Source organism: Oncorhynchus gorbuscha, linkage group LG10, assembly GCF_021184085.1.
Source record: "Oncorhynchus gorbuscha isolate QuinsamMale2020 ecotype Even-year linkage group LG10, OgorEven_v1.0, whole genome shotgun sequence".
NCBI classification, from domain to species: Eukaryota; Metazoa; Chordata; class Actinopteri; order Salmoniformes; family Salmonidae; genus Oncorhynchus; species Oncorhynchus gorbuscha.
In genome coordinates this window covers 67,858,982-67,880,280 of record NC_060182.1, presented here as the reverse complement: position 1 = coordinate 67,880,280, position 21,299 = coordinate 67,858,982, and the positions used below count along the sequence as shown (strand labels likewise).

At 44.7% G+C, this 21,299-nt stretch overlaps 1 protein-coding gene across 1 annotated transcript in view; it reads left to right on the top strand.

Annotated features, from left to right (window-relative positions):
• LOC124046412 (RAC-alpha serine/threonine-protein kinase-like) overlaps positions 1–21,299 on the top strand; it is a 43,692-nt gene extending 22,393 nt beyond the window's left edge. The window contains exons 3-14 of the mRNA XM_046366757.1: positions 9,167–9,295; positions 10,551–10,662; positions 10,777–10,903; positions 11,998–12,129; positions 12,256–12,321; positions 12,755–12,823; positions 12,983–13,108; positions 13,906–14,034; positions 17,597–17,811; positions 17,894–17,981; positions 18,112–18,214; positions 19,356–21,299. Of these exons, the coding sequence (XP_046222713.1) occupies positions 9,167–9,295; positions 10,551–10,662; positions 10,777–10,903; positions 11,998–12,129; positions 12,256–12,321; positions 12,755–12,823; positions 12,983–13,108; positions 13,906–14,034; positions 17,597–17,811; positions 17,894–17,981; positions 18,112–18,214; positions 19,356–19,435 (1,376 nt within the window). The 3' untranslated portion in view covers positions 19,436–21,299. The remainder of the gene's footprint in view (positions 1–9,166; positions 9,296–10,550; positions 10,663–10,776; positions 10,904–11,997; positions 12,130–12,255; positions 12,322–12,754; positions 12,824–12,982; positions 13,109–13,905; positions 14,035–17,596; positions 17,812–17,893; positions 17,982–18,111; positions 18,215–19,355) is intronic.

Sequence of the window (21,299 nt, the reverse complement as noted above, 5' to 3'; positions counted from 1 at the left end):
CAGATTTTTGTTTTTTACCTTTATCTTGGCTGTCAAATTGTCCATTTTAGCAGTGACTGTCAAATTAAAGGTTTATCATTATTAACAATTGGCATTGTGGAAAGTAATGTAAAATGTATTAAATACCATTAATACTCGCAACTGTTACTAATTTTGGAAGATTTTTATTTTATATATATATTCTTTCTATAAATTATAAATATTTTTTAAATTAAGTCTATAGATATAGTGTGTGGACCACCTGCAGACCACAGGTTGAAAACCACAGCTCTACACATACACTCACACAGTTACCACTGACTCCCTTCTTCTCTCTCATCCCCAAACTATGAATGGATGGCCAGGCAGGGACAAAACCACCACAGCAGCCCCCTCAGGAAGTCCAACCACTGGGTGTGGGCACTGTGCTGAGAGGGGCTTGTTTTGTCTGACCTCTTCTCCCCTTTCTTAACATTTATTTTCCACTCTCATTCCTCCCTCTCTCTTTCTCTCTCTCTCTCTGTGTCTGTGTCTCTCTGTCTGTGTCTGTACTCTATGTGCCTGTGATGCCAGACAGATCACAGGGGTTGGCCTCTCCTTTGCAGTGTGATGAATGTTGCATGATGTGTTTATTAAAGAGCTAGCTGTGGCAGCAGGGACCTCACATTCCTGCCGTTGTCACGTAGAGACAGAGCGAACATGACGCTTCTCAGACTCGCAAGCTAACCTCTGACACTCTATACAGCATGCTCTCCCTTTTACATTTTTCCCTTAATCTTCTTTTCAATGACACACTGACTGTCTAGGCCTCTTAAGCTAAGCTGACTTGCGAATGTCCTCTGTGTCAAATGGTAGTATTAATGTACACTGAGCAAAAATATAAACGCAATATGCAACAAGTTCAAAGATTTGACTGAGTTACAGTTCATATAAAGAAATCAGTTAATTCAAATAAAAATCCTTAGACCTTATTCTATTTATTTCACATGACTGGAAATACAGATGTACATCCATTGGTCCCAGATACCTTGATAAAAAAAGGTAGGGGCGTGGATCAGAAAACCAGTTAGTATCTAGTGTGATCACCATTTGCCTCATGCTGTGCGACGCATCTCTTTCGCATAGAGTTGATCAGGCTGTTGAATGTAGCCTGTGGAATGTTGTCCCCACTCCTGTGCGAAGTTGCTGAATATGGTCAGGAACTGGAACACGTTGTCTTACACGTCGATCCAGAGCATCCCAAACATGCTCAATGGATGACATGTCTGGTGATTATGCAGGCCATGGAAGAACTGGGACATTTTCAGCTTCCAGGAATTGTGTACAGATCCTTGTTATATGGGGTCGTGCATTATCATGTTGAAACATGAGGTAATGGTGGTGGATGAATGGCACGACAATGGGCCTCAGGATCTTGTCACGGTATCTCTGTGCATTCAAATTGCCATCGATAAAATGCAATGGAACATGATACCAGCACTTTACATGTTGCATTTATATTTTTGTTCATTGTAGATCCAAATCGGTCACCTGCTCTTTCTTTTACAATGTACTGATATTGAAAACCGTATCTAGGTACAATCTGGATTTTATTTTAGATAACTTTTCATTAGTTTGAGTGAATTATTTTTGTCAGAATAGACTGTTCACCGTGGTAAGTTAAGTAGAATGTTTTTGATGAATGTGTCTGTTTTTTTAAAGCTCTTTTAAAGTACAGTGTCATCTCACAACCAATCAGACACATTCAGTAATGGCACCAGTTCTGAAGAAAACTACACAACACGTTCCCATATGGGCAGTTCCATGGGAACAGAATTATGCTGAGACTCCAATATTCAATTTAAAAAGTATGCCAAACAAAACCATTGATTACAAAGTTAAACAAACCATACAACTATATGCGCAAGGAATACTTTTAAACAATTTCCACAGAAAAAAATGCAAAAACACATTTACTCAGTTCAGATATAAAGTTTGGTAACCGAATTATGGTAAAATCTCCTTTTTTTTATGTGACCGAATTAAGATTCAAAGATTCACACCTTCACTTTGAAAAATGTATTTTGGTTATTGAACTACAATAAGTAAAGCGTATTTACACCCAGTAACAGAATGATGGTAACAGAATGACATCTTTGGCCTCTGATCTGTACTATAGAGAAATGCATAATTATGAATGTCATGTATCCTGAATAGGTACACAAAGGTAGAAATATGCAATATCCTCCTTTACATTTTAATGAGTTCTATCTACAAACAAGACCAATTTTGGTTGGTCTGGACCGGACCACATCTGTACCAATCATAGATAGCTGTTTCACAGGTTTGGGTGTCATAGTAAAGTACAATACAGTAGTGTTCAGTAGAGTATAATTCAGTACAAAAAAAGTACTGCATGGTGCATTTGGAAAGTATTCAGACCCCCTGACTTACACATTTTGTCAAGTTACTGCCTTATTCTAAAATGGATTTAAAAAAATGTTTTATCAATCTACACACGATACCATATAATGACCAAAGCAACAAAACCCCCCCGGAAATTTCTCATTTTCTATTAGTATTCAGACCCTTTCCTTTAATCAGTACTTTGTTGAAGCACCTAGCGATTACAGCCTTGAGTCTTCTTGGGTATGACGCTCCAAGCTTGGCACACCTCCAATTCTTCTCTACAGTTCCTCGCAAGTGCTGTCAGGTTGGATGGGGAGCATCGCTGCACAACTATTTTCAGGTCTCTCCAAAGATGTTAGATCGGGTTCAAGTCCGGACTCTGGCTGGACCACTCAAGTACATTGAGCTAACTAGCTACCCATTTCACATTGGTTACACCAGCCATTAGGCTGATAGGCTTGAAGTCATAAACAGCGCTGTGCTTGCGAAGAGCTGCTGGCAAAACGCATGAATGTCAGACTGCTCTATCAAATCAGACTTAATTATAACATAATAACACACAGAACTACGAGCCTTTGGTCATTAATATGATCGAATCCGGAAACTATAATTTAGAAAACAAAACGTTTATTTCAGTGAAATACGGAACGGTTCGGTATTTTATCTAATGGGTGGCATCCCTAAGTCTAAATATTCTTGTTACATTGCACAACCTTCCATGTATGTCATAATTGCGGGGCGACAGGGTAGCCTAGTTAGAGCGTTGGACTAGTAACCAGAAGGTTGCAAGTTCAAACCCCCGAGCTGACAAGGTACAAATCTGTCATTCTGCCCCTGAACTGTTCCTAGGCCGTCATTGAAAATAAGAATTTGTTCTTAACTGACGTGCCTAGTTAATTAAAGATAAAATAAAAAAAACACGTAAAATTCTGGCAAATTATTTCGCAATGAGCCAGGCAGCCCAAACTGTTGCATATACCCTGACTCTGCGTGGGGTGAACGCAAGAGAAATGACACAATTTCACCTGGTTAATATTGCCTGCTAAACTGGATTAGTAGTAAAACTAGTGATTATGATTGATTGTTTTTTATAAGATAAGTTTAATGCTAGCTAGCAATTTACCTTGGCTTCTACTGCATTCGCGTAACGGGCAGCCTACTCGTGGAGTACAATGGTTAGAGCGTTGGACTAGTTAACTGTGCGGTTGCAAGATTGGAACCCCTGAGCTGACAAGGTGAAAATCTGTCGTTCTGCCCCTGAACAAGGCAGTTAACCCACAGTTCCTAGGCCGTCATTGAAAATAAGAATGTGTTCTTAACCGACTTGCCTAGTTAAATAAAAGGTATAAATGCATTTTTTTTTAATAATCGGAAATCGGCGCACATTCTTTTTTGAAATCGGCCATTCCGATTTAATCGGTCGACCTCTAGTGTGTATGTATTGATATGTTGATGTAGTTCTGTCCTTGAGCTGTTCTTATTTATTAATGTTCTGTATTATATCATGTTTTGTGTGGACCCCAGGAAGAGTAGCTGCTGCTTTCACAACAGCTAATGGGGATCCTAATAAAATACCAAAAGTGCAGTTAAAAATGTATAAAATCAAAAAATATTTGAATGATATTTCCACGCTATGTGGTTGAAATGCGACTGACATTTTGAAAATGATGATATTCCCCTTTTCGTGTTCAGGTGGGATGGAACTTTTGGCCCACATCATGACCTCACAATGATCTGATTTATAATATACCAATGAAAGTTCATCTGGATAAGTGCGTGGGCTCTAGAGAGCATCCAGGCTGTGTATGTAAATATCTTCAAATTTGTTTCCTAATGCCCAAATGATTAGACTGAGCATTTAAAGGGCTTAAGGAGACTCAGGGAAATAACTCACAAATATATTTAGCATTTATGTTCATTAAATGAACACACACACACACACACACAGTTATTGATTAGACATACAGTGATAATTTGCAAAGACTGCACGGGGGGCTTTACAAATGTGCTTTTTTTTTGGTAACAGAATGACAACACTAGGCAATATTTATTTTAACTTACAGAAGACAAAACTCTTCTGTGAGTTAACTGTTGATATTAGTTGTCAGGGGTCTTCACCTCAACGTTATTGTATTTCTAATACCTTCTTTAGACTTTTTCTGATAGATGTTTTCTAAGATCCCTTTTTCCATCTGTTTAACCAGAAATCAAAAGCTTTTTGCTTATTACAACTTTTGGTGGTGGAAAAATGTATAAACGCCTTCATTTCTCATACTCTTAGCTTTCATATGACACCAAATGTGATGTGCTCCTATGCGCTTCACATGTTGGTGCTCATGGGGCTTTACATGGAACTGCCCATATACAGTATTTGGACAATTGGCCGTCTATGCAGCTGTAAGTCATTGAGTGTGTGTGTGGAGGGCGTGGCACTGGAACATTGTGGCTGTCCACACAAAAGCCATGTAGCAGTTGGCAAATAAAGATGAATTCTCTTGTGTTTGGCAGATTCTCACTGTTCATTATTTTCCACTTTGCCAAGCGTGCATCCCAGACCTCAGCAGCTGTTTGTCATGTAAAGACACTCTATCAGCCCCCGACAGCTCCTCGCATGCCCCCCCCCCCCCCCACACACACACAAACATGCGCGTATAGACTTCACTCACGCTCTCAGACACGTGTGTAGTGAACATATGTAGTCATGATTTGATTTGATATGTAGTCATCTCTCTCGCTACCTTCTGGTTCTCTCCTCCCTTATCTCATTCATTTACAGTTTGTACTCTCGTCTACATCCTTTGCTCCTATAACTTTATCTGACGTCTCTGGAACAAATGTAGAGCAGGCTCCAACAGTGGAAATGGATCCTGCTTGTGGTTGTTGTTGTGCATATGTTTCCGGGATGAGTCTGTAGTCAAAGTTACCCATCTCAAAGATTGTTCAGTTCTTGATCTTATCTGCTATGTTGTCAGGCTGTCTGTCCAGTTTCCTGTTTTCTACAATCAAAACGTTCTAGTGAGATGAAATGGGCTAGTTTACTGCAGCTGAAAGACTTTGAAGATAGAGTTGATAGCAGGGGACTCCTTTTATCCCAGATTCCCTTTTCTTAGTCAGCATTTTGTCTCCTCTCTTACTCTCTATCCTGCAACATGTCCAATCTGTCAAAATATAGTGTGTCAAGCACACATACTTAGTGAGTAATTTCATTTGTCTATGAATGAGTCTTGGCATCCCCTCTCACTGTGCAAAGACATCAAATCAACATCTAGTCCACATTGGTTCAACGTAATTTCATTGCCAACCAGTGGGCTGCTGCTGTTGTCTGCACATCCATAGCCTCATATCCCATAAGCCTGCAGTCCCAGGTTGTGGGGATAGCACTGTAGGATGTCATCAACATAACATTAGCACAGTGAAGTACAGTATAGTAGTGGGCTGGGGTTTTAGTCTTAGAAAAAGGTCATTGTAAAAAGTAGAAGTGACAATGGAAAGGGGAAGTGCATGTAAATAGAAAACACAGCAGAGTCATGGCTGTTTTACATGGTGGGGGGGGGCAGACTGCAGGTAACAGAAATGGGCACACAGACCGACGGATGTGGGCATTTCTACCGTCACATGACTCCACAGGCCCCAGTCAGGATGTGGACACTAATGGCTGGTCAGGATGTCCTCGCTCCAGCCAGACCAGAGGCCATCTTCTCATTTTAGAACCGGTCTCATAGGAGACACTGGCAGTATACATGTTATCGAAGGGCTTTTAAACATTCACAGCCATTGTTTTCACCACTGTTTTATTTGGAAGAGCATAAGAAGCACACAAACAATTTTGTTCTGCCAATTGCACCAATGTCAGTCCTGCTGTGGTCCGAGCCTGCTGTGGTCCGAGCCTGCTGTGGTCCGAGCCTGCTGTGGTCCGAGCCTGCTGTGGTCCGAGCCTGCTGTGGTCCGAGCCTGCTGTGGTCCGAGCCTGCTGTGGTGCGAGCCTGCTGTGGTCCGAGCCTGCTGTGGCCCGAGCCTGCTGTGGCCCGAGCCTGCTGGGGTCCGAGCCTGCGTGGGTGCGAGCCTGCTGTGGTCCGAGCCTGCTGTGGCCCGAGCCTGCTGTGGAGTCTCAGGGTGGGGTTAGGTGGAGAGGTGTCACATTCCACCATGATGACCTCGTTCAGTTCACTGAACTCCCTACTCTCTGGTCTTTTCATGCTAGTGTCTCCTGAGATGCCATTTGTATTACAGTGAAGGATGACCATGAAGTGTCTGTCACCTTGGCTTTGTTGTTTATGTAGTGACACTGACAGGGTACAGTGTGTATTCATCATCACCTTGTCTTTGTTGTTATGTAGTGACACTGTGACAGGGTACAGTGTGTATTCATCGTCACCTCGTTGAGAGCCATGTGACAGAGCCAAGCTTTGTGTGGAGGAATGTCTCTGTGGTGCTTTCCAGACACAAGGCATGGTGGACACTAACTCGTGCCAGCCTGGGTGGGCATCGTGCGTCAGAGGAGCTGGCAGGCCAAATCCAGGCCCCATGCAGGCCCTCTGTGCGTGGGGAGGGCAAAAATAGCTGTTGTCAGATATACTGTACATTCAAACATAGACATATACATTGTAGAGTGTACTTTCGTGCACATAAACAAACATCTGTCTCTTCTTCTCTGTGTTGGGACCATGGTCTAGATGCCAGTTTGTGGCCTCTACACAATTTAAGGTAATCACTTAGCCAGTTAGCATCATTGTTGAAAACCCCAAACAATACTTAGCCTACTTCCTGAATCTCTCTCTGTATTCTTCCCGAAAGAGTTGAGCGGAGCCCTGCCAGTGTGTTAGGCGAACCCTTCCTGTGTCACTGTGCTGGGGTGATGCAGGCTTGGAGGTAGGGGCTCATTATGCTGCCTCTGCATTGTGCACATACTGTCCCCAGCCTGCCTTGCCAGGGGCTCTGAGCCTGGCCTGGGGTGGGCTTGGTGATATGGGTCAACCAAGACCTCACCATAGACTGACAAACCAGCTGGGGCAGAAGTGAGGCCTTAGTTTAAGGCTGGGCTGAGACCGGGTCTGAGAGGGTGTTTTTCTGGACACAATGTCCCTCAGGTTTGTCATGAGTCTGGAAAGGGGTCTTGGATGTGTGGGTCCAGGTGTTGGAAACTGTTGGCTTCTCACCCATGATCCTGCTCCTTATAGGAGTATCTCTGTTTCTCCTCACCAATGCCCACCACTGTGCTGATGTAACGAGGAATTCAGTCAGTCGTGTGAAGCTGCCATTGACCCATAGTTGTAAATCACATTGACGATGTGGATTCTCTGGGGACCGGTGTGTGTGGATTAGTGTTGTGAATGTTGATTCATGAGCCATGTAGTGTAAAATAGACAAATGACTCATCACTGTAATTGCAGCATATTGGAGAGGCATGGGGAAATCCACAGAGCTTTTACTCTATATCACACCGTGTGTTTTTCAACGAGGATATAGTGAGCTCAGCTCTGTATGCAAGCAGTAAGCATTGCAATCTGAAGGCAGACAAAGTCTAACTAATTTCTAAATGAGCTGCGTTTGGTGTAAAAACACTTAGCCAGCAGGTTGGAGATGGAAAAATCTCCTCCCCTTGCCATGATGAAAAATGGCAACAGACGTAATAACATGTTGGACATCTGCTGCAGATTGAAATTTAAAGTATACAGTGCTCTGAGGCAGATGTTTTCTCTAGTGCTGTGAATTGTGCCGCCACCTCGCAGGTTGCAGTAAAGCAGGTGTTTTACACTCTGTGTGTGTGTTAATGCTGTAATGGTTGGTGTTTGAGTGAATCTGAGCGATCCCCTCAGGTGGCATTCTCCTAGTCGGACAGTTTAACAATCACTTTGAGGTGAGACTTTTAGAATATGGTGTACTATCCACTTAGTGATGTGGATAGACATGGCCTCTTCTCACTAAGATGAGTTTATATGAGTTGTGATGAGTGGACTAGAGGTCATTTAGGTACCGTGTTAGAGGGATTCCCGGTCTGTGCCTCGTCACAGACAGGTCTGGGATCAGTTTCCTCAGACTGGAGCCTGTGGCCTAACTGTGCCAGGCAAGGCTCGCGGAGAAGAGGAGCATGACGCTGGCATTGACTGATCTCCACCTCCCCCAGACTTCTGTATCAGAGGAAATGGGGCAATTAAGGACAGCTTGCTCAGGCACTGCATGGGGTTAATACCCGGCTCCCATAATTAAAAATAAATTACACTTTTCCTATATAAATATTCAAGCCCCTCTCCGATGTGAGCCACTGCCTTTTTTATGGTGCGTAAGCGGGTTTTTTTCTCCGGTTTTGGGAACATCTGGCACAACGTTTCCTGAACCATCCACAGAATAAATTGAGTTTTGTTGCCTTTGAGAGATTAGTCTGTGGGTGTGTTGTATTGAAGTGGTGGGGAAGGGATGGATCCCTTTGGGAGCTCTGTATGGGACACAAGAGGCCGAGGCAAGGGTCCTGACTCTGGCTAAAACAGCCATTTGTCCGTGCTTTGTCCTACTATAGTGGAAAATGGGTAAAAAGATGGTAATTTTAGTGAACGGCATGGTAATTAGATCACAGGAAATGGGTCACACCACTGAAATAAGGGTGGCGCCTTGAAAAGAATAACTTTGTGCATCATAAATCAAACCACACAGCTAAATTGTCATAGACCAATCAACATGAAGAATATAGCTGTCGTCATGGCGTCAGCTAATGGGATCCTAAAAAAATTGAATCTTGTAAAACCAGCACATTGTATTATAGACACCAATTATGCGCATCCATTTTGTCCATCTCTCTTTGCAGGAGAGTACATTAAGACCTGGAGGCCCAGGTATTTTCTACTCAAGACTGATGGTACATTCATAGGCTACAAGGAACGACCACAACATGTTGAGGCACTTGAGACCCCTTTAAATAACTTCTCAGTAGCACGTGAGTATCTACACTTTCAAGACTACTATCTACATTACCTCACTATCTACATTACCTCACCCATTTTAAGTTCATATAGCGCTTTACACTGAGAATGCAAAACATTAAGAACACCTGTTCTTTCCATGATGTACGGTAGACTACTGACCAGGTGAAAGATATGATTTCTTATTGATATCACTTGTTAAATCCACTTCAATCATTGTAGATGAGGAGACAGGTTAAAGAAGGATTTTTAAGCCTTGAGACAATTGAGACATGGATTGTGTATGTGTGCCATTCATTCATGTTCCTAATGTTTGGTGTACTCGGTGTATATTGCTTCATCACCCATAGAAACATGTTATATTCTGTTCAGTAGCTCCTATGCCAATGTCTTACCTTTAATTGGCACAATTGAAAGAAACAGCCTGGTGTATTCTCCCTGGCTATGTGTGAATTCCAGTCTTGTCTAAGAGACTGCTCTGCTGTGACTCTGTAAAGCAGAGCAACCCTAGATGGCAGAAAGTTAGTGGGACAGGCTCTGCAGATGATTGAACAGAGTAATTAGACATCATACTGTTTGTTAAACAAAACGTTTCCTCCTGACACTCTTGAGTTATAGTAGTTATTAACTGGCTGATTTCAATTATTTATCTGTGCGCTGCTCTGTAGCACTGTCTCAATCAGCAGTACGGGGAGGGAGAGTCACTGAGCAGACCTGCAGTAGACCCACAGAGGGGCCGTGTGGTGCTGCTGATGGGGGGTGTTGGGTCTGGGCTACACAGCCACACTGACAGGGCCCTGCTGGAGCTCAGTGGTGGCCCAGCCCCATATCCTCCATCTAACAGACATCCTGACAAACTCCTCCATGTCTCCTTTTGGCACACACAGTATGTTGACTATGTGAAAGAGCTGCACTGGGAAACTGGCTGCTCTCTTAGAATTCTAACTTTGATTCAAGCAAATTATTTTGAAGTGAATGTCGTCTGTGACCCATATTATATCTTTGACATTCTCTGGAATTGATTAAAACGTCTGCTTATTTCACATTGTCCATGTCACAGTCCCATGTAATGACCAAATCTTGAGGTTAAAATATTCAGTATGAAGAGATCTGTGATCAGGGCTTCCCCCTTCACCCATAGTGCACCTGTTCAGTTCCCTGTGTATGGTGGCAGTCCCTGCAGTGTCTGTTAGGGTGGTGATAAAGATAAATGGCTGTAACTGCGGGTCTCTCTCTCCTCCTGCGCCGTCTCACCCTGGATGTGGCCAGAATGCCAGCTGATGAAGACGGAGAGGCCCAAGCCCAACACATTCATCATCCGCTGCCTGCAGTGGACCACTGTTATCGAGCGCACCTTCCACGTGGAGACCCCCGAGGAGAGGCAAGCTTACATGATTGGGCTGCATTACCTCATGTTAAATGAGGTGTTGTAATTTCCCTTCCACTCTCTCTCCCTCTTTTCCTCTCTAACTCGTCGCCTTTCTCATTCTCTCAGGGAAGAATGGACGAAGGCCATTGAGGCCGTAGCAGACAGTCTACAGAAAGAGGAGGAGGAGATGATGGACTCCTCCCCAGACCCAATGGACATGGAAATGTACCTGACCAAACCCAGACTCAAAGTGGTGCGTCCCTGCCCTACTCACGGCCTTTCCTGCCTCACCCAGCTCCTCACGGCCCTTCCTGCCTCACCCCGCTCCTCACGGCCCTTCCTGCCTCACCCCGCTCCTCACGGCCCTTCCTGCCTCACCCCGCTCCTCACGGCCCTTCCTGCCTCACCCCGCTCCTCACGGCCCTTCCTGCCTCACCCCGCTCCTCACGGCCCTTCCTGCCTCACCCCGCTCCTCACGGCCCTTCCTGCCTCACCCCGCTCCCTCACGGCCCTTCCTGCCTCACCCCGCACCTCACGGCCCTTCCTGCCTCACCCCGCTCCTCACGGCCCTTCCTGCCTCACCCCACTCCTCACTGCCCTTCCTGCCTCACCCCGCTCCTCACTGCCCTTCCTGCCTCACCCCGCTCCTCACGGCCCTTCCTGCCTCACCCCGCTCCTCACGGCCCTTCCTGCCTCACCCCGCTCCTCACGGCCCTTCCTGCCTCACCCCGCTCCTCACGGCCCTTCCTGCCTCACCCCGCTCCTCACGGCCCTTCCTGCCTCACCCCGCTCCTCACGCCCTTCCTGCCTCACCCCGCTCCTCACGGCCCTTCCTGCCTCACCCCAACTCACACGGCTCCCTGACATCAGCCCTGGGAGGCTTAGCACCACATAGTGTGTCCACTCTGTTTCATCACCACACATGTACTGTTAACTCATGAAAACAAGGTCTAAGGGCACCAGATTGGATGTCCCCCCCACACAACCGTTTTCAACATTCTCACCAGCCCTGGGGGTCAGAGGTTAAATTAGCCACTGCAGCATATAGTCCCACCTTTAGAAGAGTGGAAATTGCGGAGTGGATGATCTAATATATATATATATATATGCCATTTAGCAGACGCTTTTATCCAAAGCGACTTACAGTCATGTATGCATACATTCTACGTATGGGTGGTCCCGGGGATCGAACCCACTACCCTGGCGTTACAAGCGCCATGCTCTACCAACTGAGCTACAGAAGGACCTGTAATGCTTCCGTGTTGTCAGTGGGATTATATGTTTTGACTAGTTTGTTATAGCTGCTGTTTTGTAATCCGGTGGCTCTTTTTCTCCCCTCGCTCATAGACTATGCACGACTTTGAATACCTCAAACTCCTAGGAAAAGGCACTTTTGGCAAAGTGATCCTGGTGAAGGAGAAGGCCACAGGACGCTACTATGCCATGAAAATCCTGAAGAAGGAAGTAATCGTAGCGAAAGTGAGTACAGGCCACTGACCGTTACAGGAAGCATGAGTGCGAGAGAGAGAGCATGGGGGCGATCATGGATACCTAAACGGCATCCATTGTGGGAGTTGCACAAACACTCTTTGTGATCTCTTTCAGGATGAAGTGGCACACACACTCACAGAAAACCGAGTGCTCCAGAATTCCAAGCATCCGTTCTTGACGGTGAGAGACCCCTCCATCCATTCCATACACTTAACCCAAACTCTCCTCTGGCCACAAAGACTCTGAGGAGCCACTCCACTTCAGCCTGGGAGCTTCCATGCAGGGGGAGATGCTGAATCTGTGCTAGGAGAGTTTGAGCATTTGTTTACAAACACAGCAATAGACTTGGCCTCTATTGAGGACACCAGACCTTTCATTGTCAGTTAACCACCTTTCTCAAAGTCTGTGATGGCTCACAATGTCAAACTCTTCCACGTTAAGTGGTAACACATGCAGCTTGTGTTCATCCCACTGTGGTGAATGGGCAGTTGGCACACAACAGTAATATCCCAAAGGCAGATATCACATCAACAAAGACTTGGGTTTCTTTTGGAGAACTTGCAAGCTTATTTTTTCATTGATTGCAGTTAAAGTTATTAGTGTATATCTCCAGGGCCTGAAATACTCCTTCCAGACTCATGACCGGTTGTGTTTCGTCATGGAGTATGCGAACGGCGGAGAGGTAAGCTTTTTAAACTGTCAATAACACCTGACACACAAGATCCAATTTAGCTAGTAATAGCCAATAACGCCTCCCACCCCTCCTTCTGTGTACGCTCACCCTGTTCCCTATGTCTCCTCTCCCTCTCTCCCTCCTTCCCTCGCTTCCTCCCTCATCTAGCTGTTCTTCCACCTGTCCCGGGACCGGGTGTTTTCTGAGGAGCGGGCTCGGTTCTATGGCGCGGAGATAGTGTCAGCGCTGGACTACCTGCATGCTGAGAGGAACGTGGTCTACAGAGACCTGAAGGTAGGTGTTGGAACACAGTCAGTCCCCGACCGGGATATAAATAGTGTCCGCCAGGGGCGCATCGATCTACCTCCCCCTGATTCAGGCCTCACTGCAGCTGGAAACTTAGGCCCAGACCTCCTCTTATGACAGGAGGAGAAGAATAACCCACATATCCGACTGGACAGTTGTTCCACTCGTTTATTTTTATTTTATTTTCACCATTAATGTAAATGGGCAACAATTAGACATTTTGTATTTTGGAAAGTGTGTAAGAGTATTGAGTCATCTTTTACCCCGGCATCAAACTTATTCTGTAAAGCTGCAATTTGTTCCTACCAGAAGCAAGAGGCCAGTACAAAAACTCAGTGAACTGTGTTCATAGCGTAAGCCCAGAGGTAGTATATGACTGTTTTTTAGGAGGGAGGGGAGGCAGGCATCTGTAGCCCTGTTTCTTCCAGCTGATGAAACTATACCAGCCAGGTCAGCATAGCCCCCCTCCCTCCTCGTTCCCCCCTCCCTGTGATCTTCCCATGGGTTTATGAGGCAGGCTTCCAACCTGCTAAGGTTCTCCTGAAAATGCCATGGTAGCAGTATTGGAGGATGTGCTGACTCTGGCCTGGTGCTACTGGTCACGTGTGAGTTACAGATGCCAGGTGACGTTTACTGAGAGGACACTGATATTAAAAGGCAATGCATCGCTAACTCATTCCTCTGAGCTGAAGCCAAATCAGCTGGGCCTCAATCACACACCCTCACATAGGCACTCTCCCTGCTGATGTGGATACTTCCTGTCTCATTCTGTCTCCTCCCCTCAGCTGGAAAATCTGATGCTGGACAAAGACGGACACATACAAATCACTGACTTTGGACTGTGTAAGGAGGGGATCACAGACGGGGCCACCATGAAGACCTTCTGTGGGACGCCAGAGTACCTGGCCCCAGAGGTAGTGTATTCTCACTGTGTATAATCACCAATATGGGGGTCATTAAATCTTATCATTTTGAGTCAATAAAGATGTAGCCTTTGGAGCACAAACCATGTGGCCTTCTTCCTCTTCAGATGTTTAGAATTTGACGTTGTGAAAAGACCTGATGTTTCACACACTTTTGACATGTTCTTGTTAGTACACTGTATCAACTTTGAGTTGAAATCAACTGAACAGAATAAAGTCACATAATTGCTAAGTACCTGAAAGGATTAACAGACTAAATACTGTTTGAAGAGAGGAACTGTGGCGCAGAGAATATATCCCACTACACACAACATCATAAATGTATGTTGTCGGGCATATTGTTAAGGCATACAAGCTATGTGGAAGAGTGGCTTTGGGACAGCTGTTCCTAAATGCTTGTCTAATCTTCAGTATAAGACACGGAGCTAATGAGTCTGCAGTGTGACAAGGGCAGGGCAGGGTGTGCCCATATTTGTTGGTTGAGAGGACAGGGGTGTGGCTGCTCCCCATTGCGTGCAGGTGTGACGTGTGTTTGAGTGGTGTGTATGTAACGCGATAGGGCATTGTGTGTGTGATAGCCCTCTTGCCGTAGGATTTCTTTCTCCGGGAGAAGGGTGTCCATGTTGACACAGTTGCCGGCTCGTTGTTTTTAGCCGCCATTTGGAATTTGCTGTGGGGGGGGGGGTTGGCAGTGCCTCAGGAAACGTGAGCTTCCACCCCTGGTAAAAGTCCCCATTGGCTGCAGCTGCTTCTAGCCCACCGCTGCCCGGGATGATGATGATGATGATGATAATAATAACAATTCATTACATTTGTAAAGCGCTTTTCATTAAGCAAGATGAATCTCAAAGTGCATAAAATTAAAGTTAAAATGGAAAAATGTTTTTTTTTAAAGAACACAAATTTATATATATATATAACCATATCATAAAAGCAACAATCAAAATATAGGATGAAGGGTAGGCCAGCCAATAAAGATAAGTCTTAAGGCTTGCTTTAAAAAGCCCCAACAGTCTGAACACCCCTGTTCAGGATGCCTATCCTGACCTGGGAAAAGCCAGGGCCACGCACGTTGTCCTTACTTCACTTCTCCTCAGTAACATTCTCCCATGGAGCTTTCACCTGACATCTTCATCTCTCTTCGAGGACCGTCCTGATCTAGGGCATAGTCTACAGTAGCTATCATCACAAAAACCAACCAGCGCATGAATGACTATTTCATCATAATGTCCCCCACTCACACTAGGGCCAGCAAAAGGCACATGATAAAAAAAAGGGATGACCATAATGTGTTCATATAATTTCATGTTTTATTCACCCCCAGCTCTTCCTCTGTCATTCTATACACAGTAACATTCTACCCTATAACAGCCCCAGCTCTTCATCTGTTATTCTGTACACAGTAACATTCTACCCTATAACAGCCCCAGCTCTTCCTCTGTCATTCTGTACACAGTAACATTCTACCCTATAACAGCCCCAGCTCTTCCTCTGTCATTCTGTACACAGTAACATTCTACCCTATAACAGCCCCAGCTCTTCATCTGTCATTCTATACACCGTAACATTCTACTCTATAACAGCCCCAGCTCTTCATCTGCCATTCTGTACACAGTAACATTCTACCCTATAACAGCCCCAGCTCTTCATCTGCCATTCTGTACACAGTAACATTCTACCCTATAACAGCCCCAGCTCTTCATCTGTCATTCTATACACCGTAACATTCTACCCTATAACAGCCCCAGCTCTTCATCTGTTATTCTGTACACAGTAACATTCTACCCTATAACAGCCCCAGCTCTTCATCTGCCATTCTGTACACAGTAACATTCTACCCTATAACAGCCCCAGCTCTTCATCTGCCATTCTGTACACACTAACATTCTACCCTATAACAGCCCCAGCTCTGCTAGACTCCAGCAGCGGAGACATCAGGGGGCGTTTCCGTGGAGACAGGGTCGCCGCAGAGCGTCTCTATGGAGCCAGGGCCAGGCAGTGTTACAGGTTGTTCTGCAGTAAACAATGACCTTGTTGTGTGTGCTGCATAGGAATCTTGTAACGTCTGGGAATATTCCACAGGCCAGGAGCCCAGCACTGTAAACCTTCCTCTAGAGAACACCCATGGAACCAGTTTCACTTAAGGCACTGTGAAATTGGGTCGTTTTATAGAAACATTGGAACAGTAATGACTGAAGTTGAATTGGGGAAGTTATGAACAAGGAAGTTAAGGAGAGGGAAGGGAATCACATATAATGTGAGCTAGTGATGTGTTTGAGAGAGGGACGGTAGCTGTGTTTGTGTTTAGAGGGAGAAAAAGGGCCAGAGTAAGATGGAGAGTAGTATCAAGTGGAGGATATTTCTCTTCCCCTCACTCCACTCTGCACTGTGCTGTCCTTGGGGCCAGTGTAACAGAGTCGGTCCAGGCAGCCCTGGTTACTTGTGAGGGATGAGCTTGGCTCCTGTGGTCCTGGCAGCTTCACAGCTGTGGCGCTCTCCTACGTACTGTATATGGGGCAGCTGCAGACCCAGCTGTCTCGCGGTGTGAATCGCACGACAGCAGCGCTGGAAATAGAGACGGTCCAGTAATCCTAGCACCGTGCCGGCTTCAGGTTACCCCTGCCCGCCGAGGCCTCCTCGCCCCTAACCGCAGCGCCAAGCAGCGTGCCCCTCAGACACACACACACGCCGCGCCACCCACAAAACACACTCCGGTTTTGTTCTATTTACGGCCACGTCCGTCCATCTGTTCTGCCTGCCTCCTCTTTCTGGGTCTGTGTACCTTCATGTCCATATTTAATTATATTAGGCTGCCCCCTTACCTATGAATCTATTCCTGGACCGGTCTATCTCACCTCGTATAACCTTTTGATGTTTTAAAGAACAGCTGTTCTCAGTGACTTGATTTCACTTACAACATCCTTCCGGTACTGTTGACCCAACGACACATCCCAGAAGGCCTTGTATAGTAACAAATGGAAGAGTGTACTGACGTTCAACAGGCTACCCCAGTTGGTCAGCACAAAGCTGAAGCTTGATTAGAACGTGTGAACATGTCATCTTCCATGGTGTGTGAGCCTCCATCTAAATGACTATGAGCTGTGGTGTGGTGTGGTTGGATATACAGTGCATTCGGGATGTTGGTGTGTACTGCAGACCTCTGGTGATTAAATATGCAGGGCTCTTGGGGAAATTCTATCCCTGCTCCTATTGTGAGATGTGAGTTGGTGCTTGCTGTGGCTGGTCAGAAAGCACAGACTGGGGGGGGGGCACTGGCCTTAGGGTTCTTTATACAGCCTGGAGAGCTGCTGACCTCACTACTCACCTAATGTCCATCCACTTAGCTTATAGATAGGTTTCAGAGATCTAAACCAAGAATGTATAGTATGTGTGTCTCTTTTGATGCCGTCATAGGGCTGACCGTACATTTGAACTCCTGCGAGCCCTAGTATTGTCCTGTCCTTGTATGCTTCCAGGTATGATTGTGTAATTGTCCATAGTGGTATTAGTAAAGCTGTATTCTATTGAGTTGTGGTTGTCCTGTGTTGTCTAGGTTCTGGAGGACAATGACTATGGCCGGGCGGTGGACTGGTGGGGTCTGGGCGTGGTCATGTACGAGATGATGTGTGGTAGGCTGCCCTTCTACAACCAGGACCACGAGAAGCTGTTTGAGCTCATCCTCATGGAAGACATCCGTTTCCCACGCACCCTGGGCCCTGAGGGCAGGTCCCTGCTCTCAGGCCTGCTCAAAAAGGACCCCAAGCAGCGGTAAGTAGGCCTCTCCTCCCTTCTCATTCCAACCAAAAAGGCCTCTAGTTACTCCTGTCCATTTGGTCCCTGTGTCTTCCAGGTTAGGTGGTGGACAGAATGATGCTAAAGAGATCATGCAGCACAAATTCTTTGCTGGGATTGAATGGCAAGATGTTTATGAGAAGAAGGTAAATCGGTGTAACACTTTCCATTACTTCAGAGAACAACCAATAGATTTGACCAGGCCTGCAAATGTCTACACTCTCTGACAGGACAGATGTGCCAATGTGCTCCATGATGTCCTCTCTTCTCTCACAGCTGGTCCCGCCTTTTAAGCCACAGGTTACCTCCGAAACAGACACGCGGTATTTTGACGAGGAGTTCACAGCACAGACCATCACTATTACACCGCCCGGACAAGGTACTACCTCACCCACTGCCACTGTATCGTTACAGGAGACACACACCAGACTCGCATCACAGAGAACAGAATTACAAGCCCAAATAGACGATCATCATTCTAATGTTTTTCACTGATTCACTGGACCGGAATGCTTTTGTTTAAATTGTGATGATCATAGTCTGACTCAGTAAGAATAAACTGGGGACACACATGGTTCAGAATGTCATTACTGTTGAGAATACGACAACCACTTACCGAGTTTCAGAATCTCAGACATTTCTATCCCACTCTTCAGAGATCTTCTGAAAATGTTGATTTTAAACTGAACTTTAAATTGTTTTTATTATGGCTCCAAAGGTAATTGTTTATTTTGAGGTGGGTTTACAGAATTTCAGTGTCCCAAACGAAAAGCCCAAGCTGATCTACATGGTTTAGTTTTAGATAGAATGTTGATCGAGGACTGTAATATTCTTTCTCTTGTTGTCAGGCTTATGAGAGAATGCCCCTTGTTTCTACTTTAAATGCAGTCCTATCTTTGCTTACTATCAGACTGCCTAGGACATGTAAGTTTTGGGTACTCCCAGTAGATTTAAACCTATTAATTGAACAACCATTTTAAAAGGTGCACTCCGTAAGAGTTCCACGTGCAAATAGCCCTTGATGTAGATGATACTGTATATCTATCTGTACTGTAGTAGTCAAGGAATTAAATCCCACGAGAGAAAGAAATAAAAGTTTGAACATCATTTAGAGGTATAGATTGCACTCTCAAAGGTGAGTATTGAACTGAGAATGGGGAAGGTTCATGTTCCCTATCCCAGTGCAATTAATGCGAGGTCAAATTACATAGAGCTTATTCAATTCCTCTGGGGGATTTGTGCCCTCTTCTGGAAAGTGTGTGTAACATCTGTTATTCCATAGTTCACTGTGTTACTCAAAATGGTGGTGCTAGAGCACTAGCAATGTGTGCCGAACTGCACCATGTGCTAGTTCTAGGTACATTATGTATTAGGACTAAATCATCATGCTTTTTGTCGTCACTGAGATGAAAAAGAACAAATTGAATTAAACAAATGTGATGATCAGATTAAAGTTATACACTAATTGAGTTCTCTCTGTGCCATCCCACTCTTTCCTTCCCACTTTTTATGTATTCCAGAAGACAGCATGGAGTCGTTTGACAGCGAACGGAGGCCCCACTTCCCACAGTTCTCCTACTCTGCGAGTGGGACAGCCTAAACATCCCCTCTCATTCCTCTGGTCCCAACATTTCCCCTCACCCTACCAGACTGCACATCCAACTACATTCGCCCCATCCTTTTTTTTTTTTAAACATCCAGTGTCGCATATAGTATTGTTGAACAGGCATTTGCTATCTGCAAGTTTGGTAATTATAGGGGGAAATACTTCATACTACACAAATGAAAAACTGGTTGTTTCTGTGGCTTCTTAAGACTTTTCTAATGGTGAGAGATAACACTACAGTGTTGCTTGTCTTGATGAGTTGAGTCAGACAGGCTTGATGTTCATAAAACCACACTTTATAGGAAAAGGGTGGCAATGCAGCAATGTGGTATATCAATGTAGAATGGTCAGGCTACACTTTCCTAAACTTCTATTTGCCTTGCTTCTGTCAGCACCTGTTATATTTGTCACACATTATTCACCAAGTGAACATTTTACGGGACCATAAGGATTGTATGGGAATTAGCCATGTAAAATGTAAATGTCTATTTGATGTTCTTTGTTTAAGGCAAAGACATATTGTGGACCAACAGCAACAACAAAATATGACCAATGACTTAATTTTCCATGTAGTGGGAGGTTTAATCATATTTAGATATTGTTATCAGGACTTTCACATTACACTAATCATTATTTGACCAACACTTTGAAACCTGTTGTTCTGCCATTTGAATGTACCTAATCAATAAAATGTATAATTCTGCATACCTAACTGTAGAACATGGTTGATTCTCATAGGACTTCCATTCCTCAAAAGATCATTGTTATATATATATGTTAGAGCCCCAAAACATTCTAGAACAAAGGGAGAATGACCTGGTCTATTGACCTCTGTCAGAGCGCTCCGCTCCATTATCAGGCTAATGACAAATTGTGCAATACAATGGCAGACACTTAAAGAACTGATTGTGGGAGCAGGCATACAATGTAAATGTGTTCAAGCTTGCCTTCACTGAATCTCAGAACTGTGTCTACACGGTCAATTGGATATCCTTTTGCTGTTGTCCCATTTGAAAAGACAGTTACTCTAATCTCTCTGGACTATGTGCTTGGATCATGATGCCTTCCTGTCTGAATGCTGTGTTTCAAACACTCTTGGCTGTTTCTTTCTGAACTGGCCAGTCAGGTACTGATCCTTTCTGCCCAATCAGGGAATCTTCTGTCTCTGGGTTTTTTCCTCTTCCACAGTATTGGGTGTTTTCCTCCCAGTGTATTCACTACAGCCTCAATGAGGTCACTGTAACAACATACAGTCCTTCAGGACTTACTCCATAAACAAGCTGGGCTGTGGTTCAGGGGAAAACAAGTTGAGTCTGCTTTGATCTCTATAGGTAGGGATCAGGGTACATGGTTCTGAGTTATTTATAGAAAACGAGTGACTGTGCCAATGATATGCCATTTCCTGCCCCAAAACATGTATTTGTACACTTATTTGTACTTGTTACACTTTAGTCAATTCTGAAAGGTGTGAACTATTAAAGGCTTGTTTGAGTAATTAAACCCTCTATACAGATTGCTGTAGATAAACTGAGAATCTTGGATATGCTTTTTGGGGAAACTGCAGTGTTTCCAGAGGACTGATAACTATGAAGTTAATGTTATTGAATGTAAAAGCATTTTTATTTTCACCTCAATTCCTTGATTGGATTGTTACTTATTCTTGTGCGCTGTGCCCCCTCCTGTGCACCCTTTGCTGTCACCCCCTAAAAATGGGGAAATGCCTTTAATACCTTTATTTTTTTGTACCTGCCCTTTCCCATTCCGGAAACTGAGGACACCAGCTTTAGTAAACAAATAGTATAACCGTTGTACACTTTTTACAGTTTCTTTCAAATTTATATAAAATGTCTTAACAATT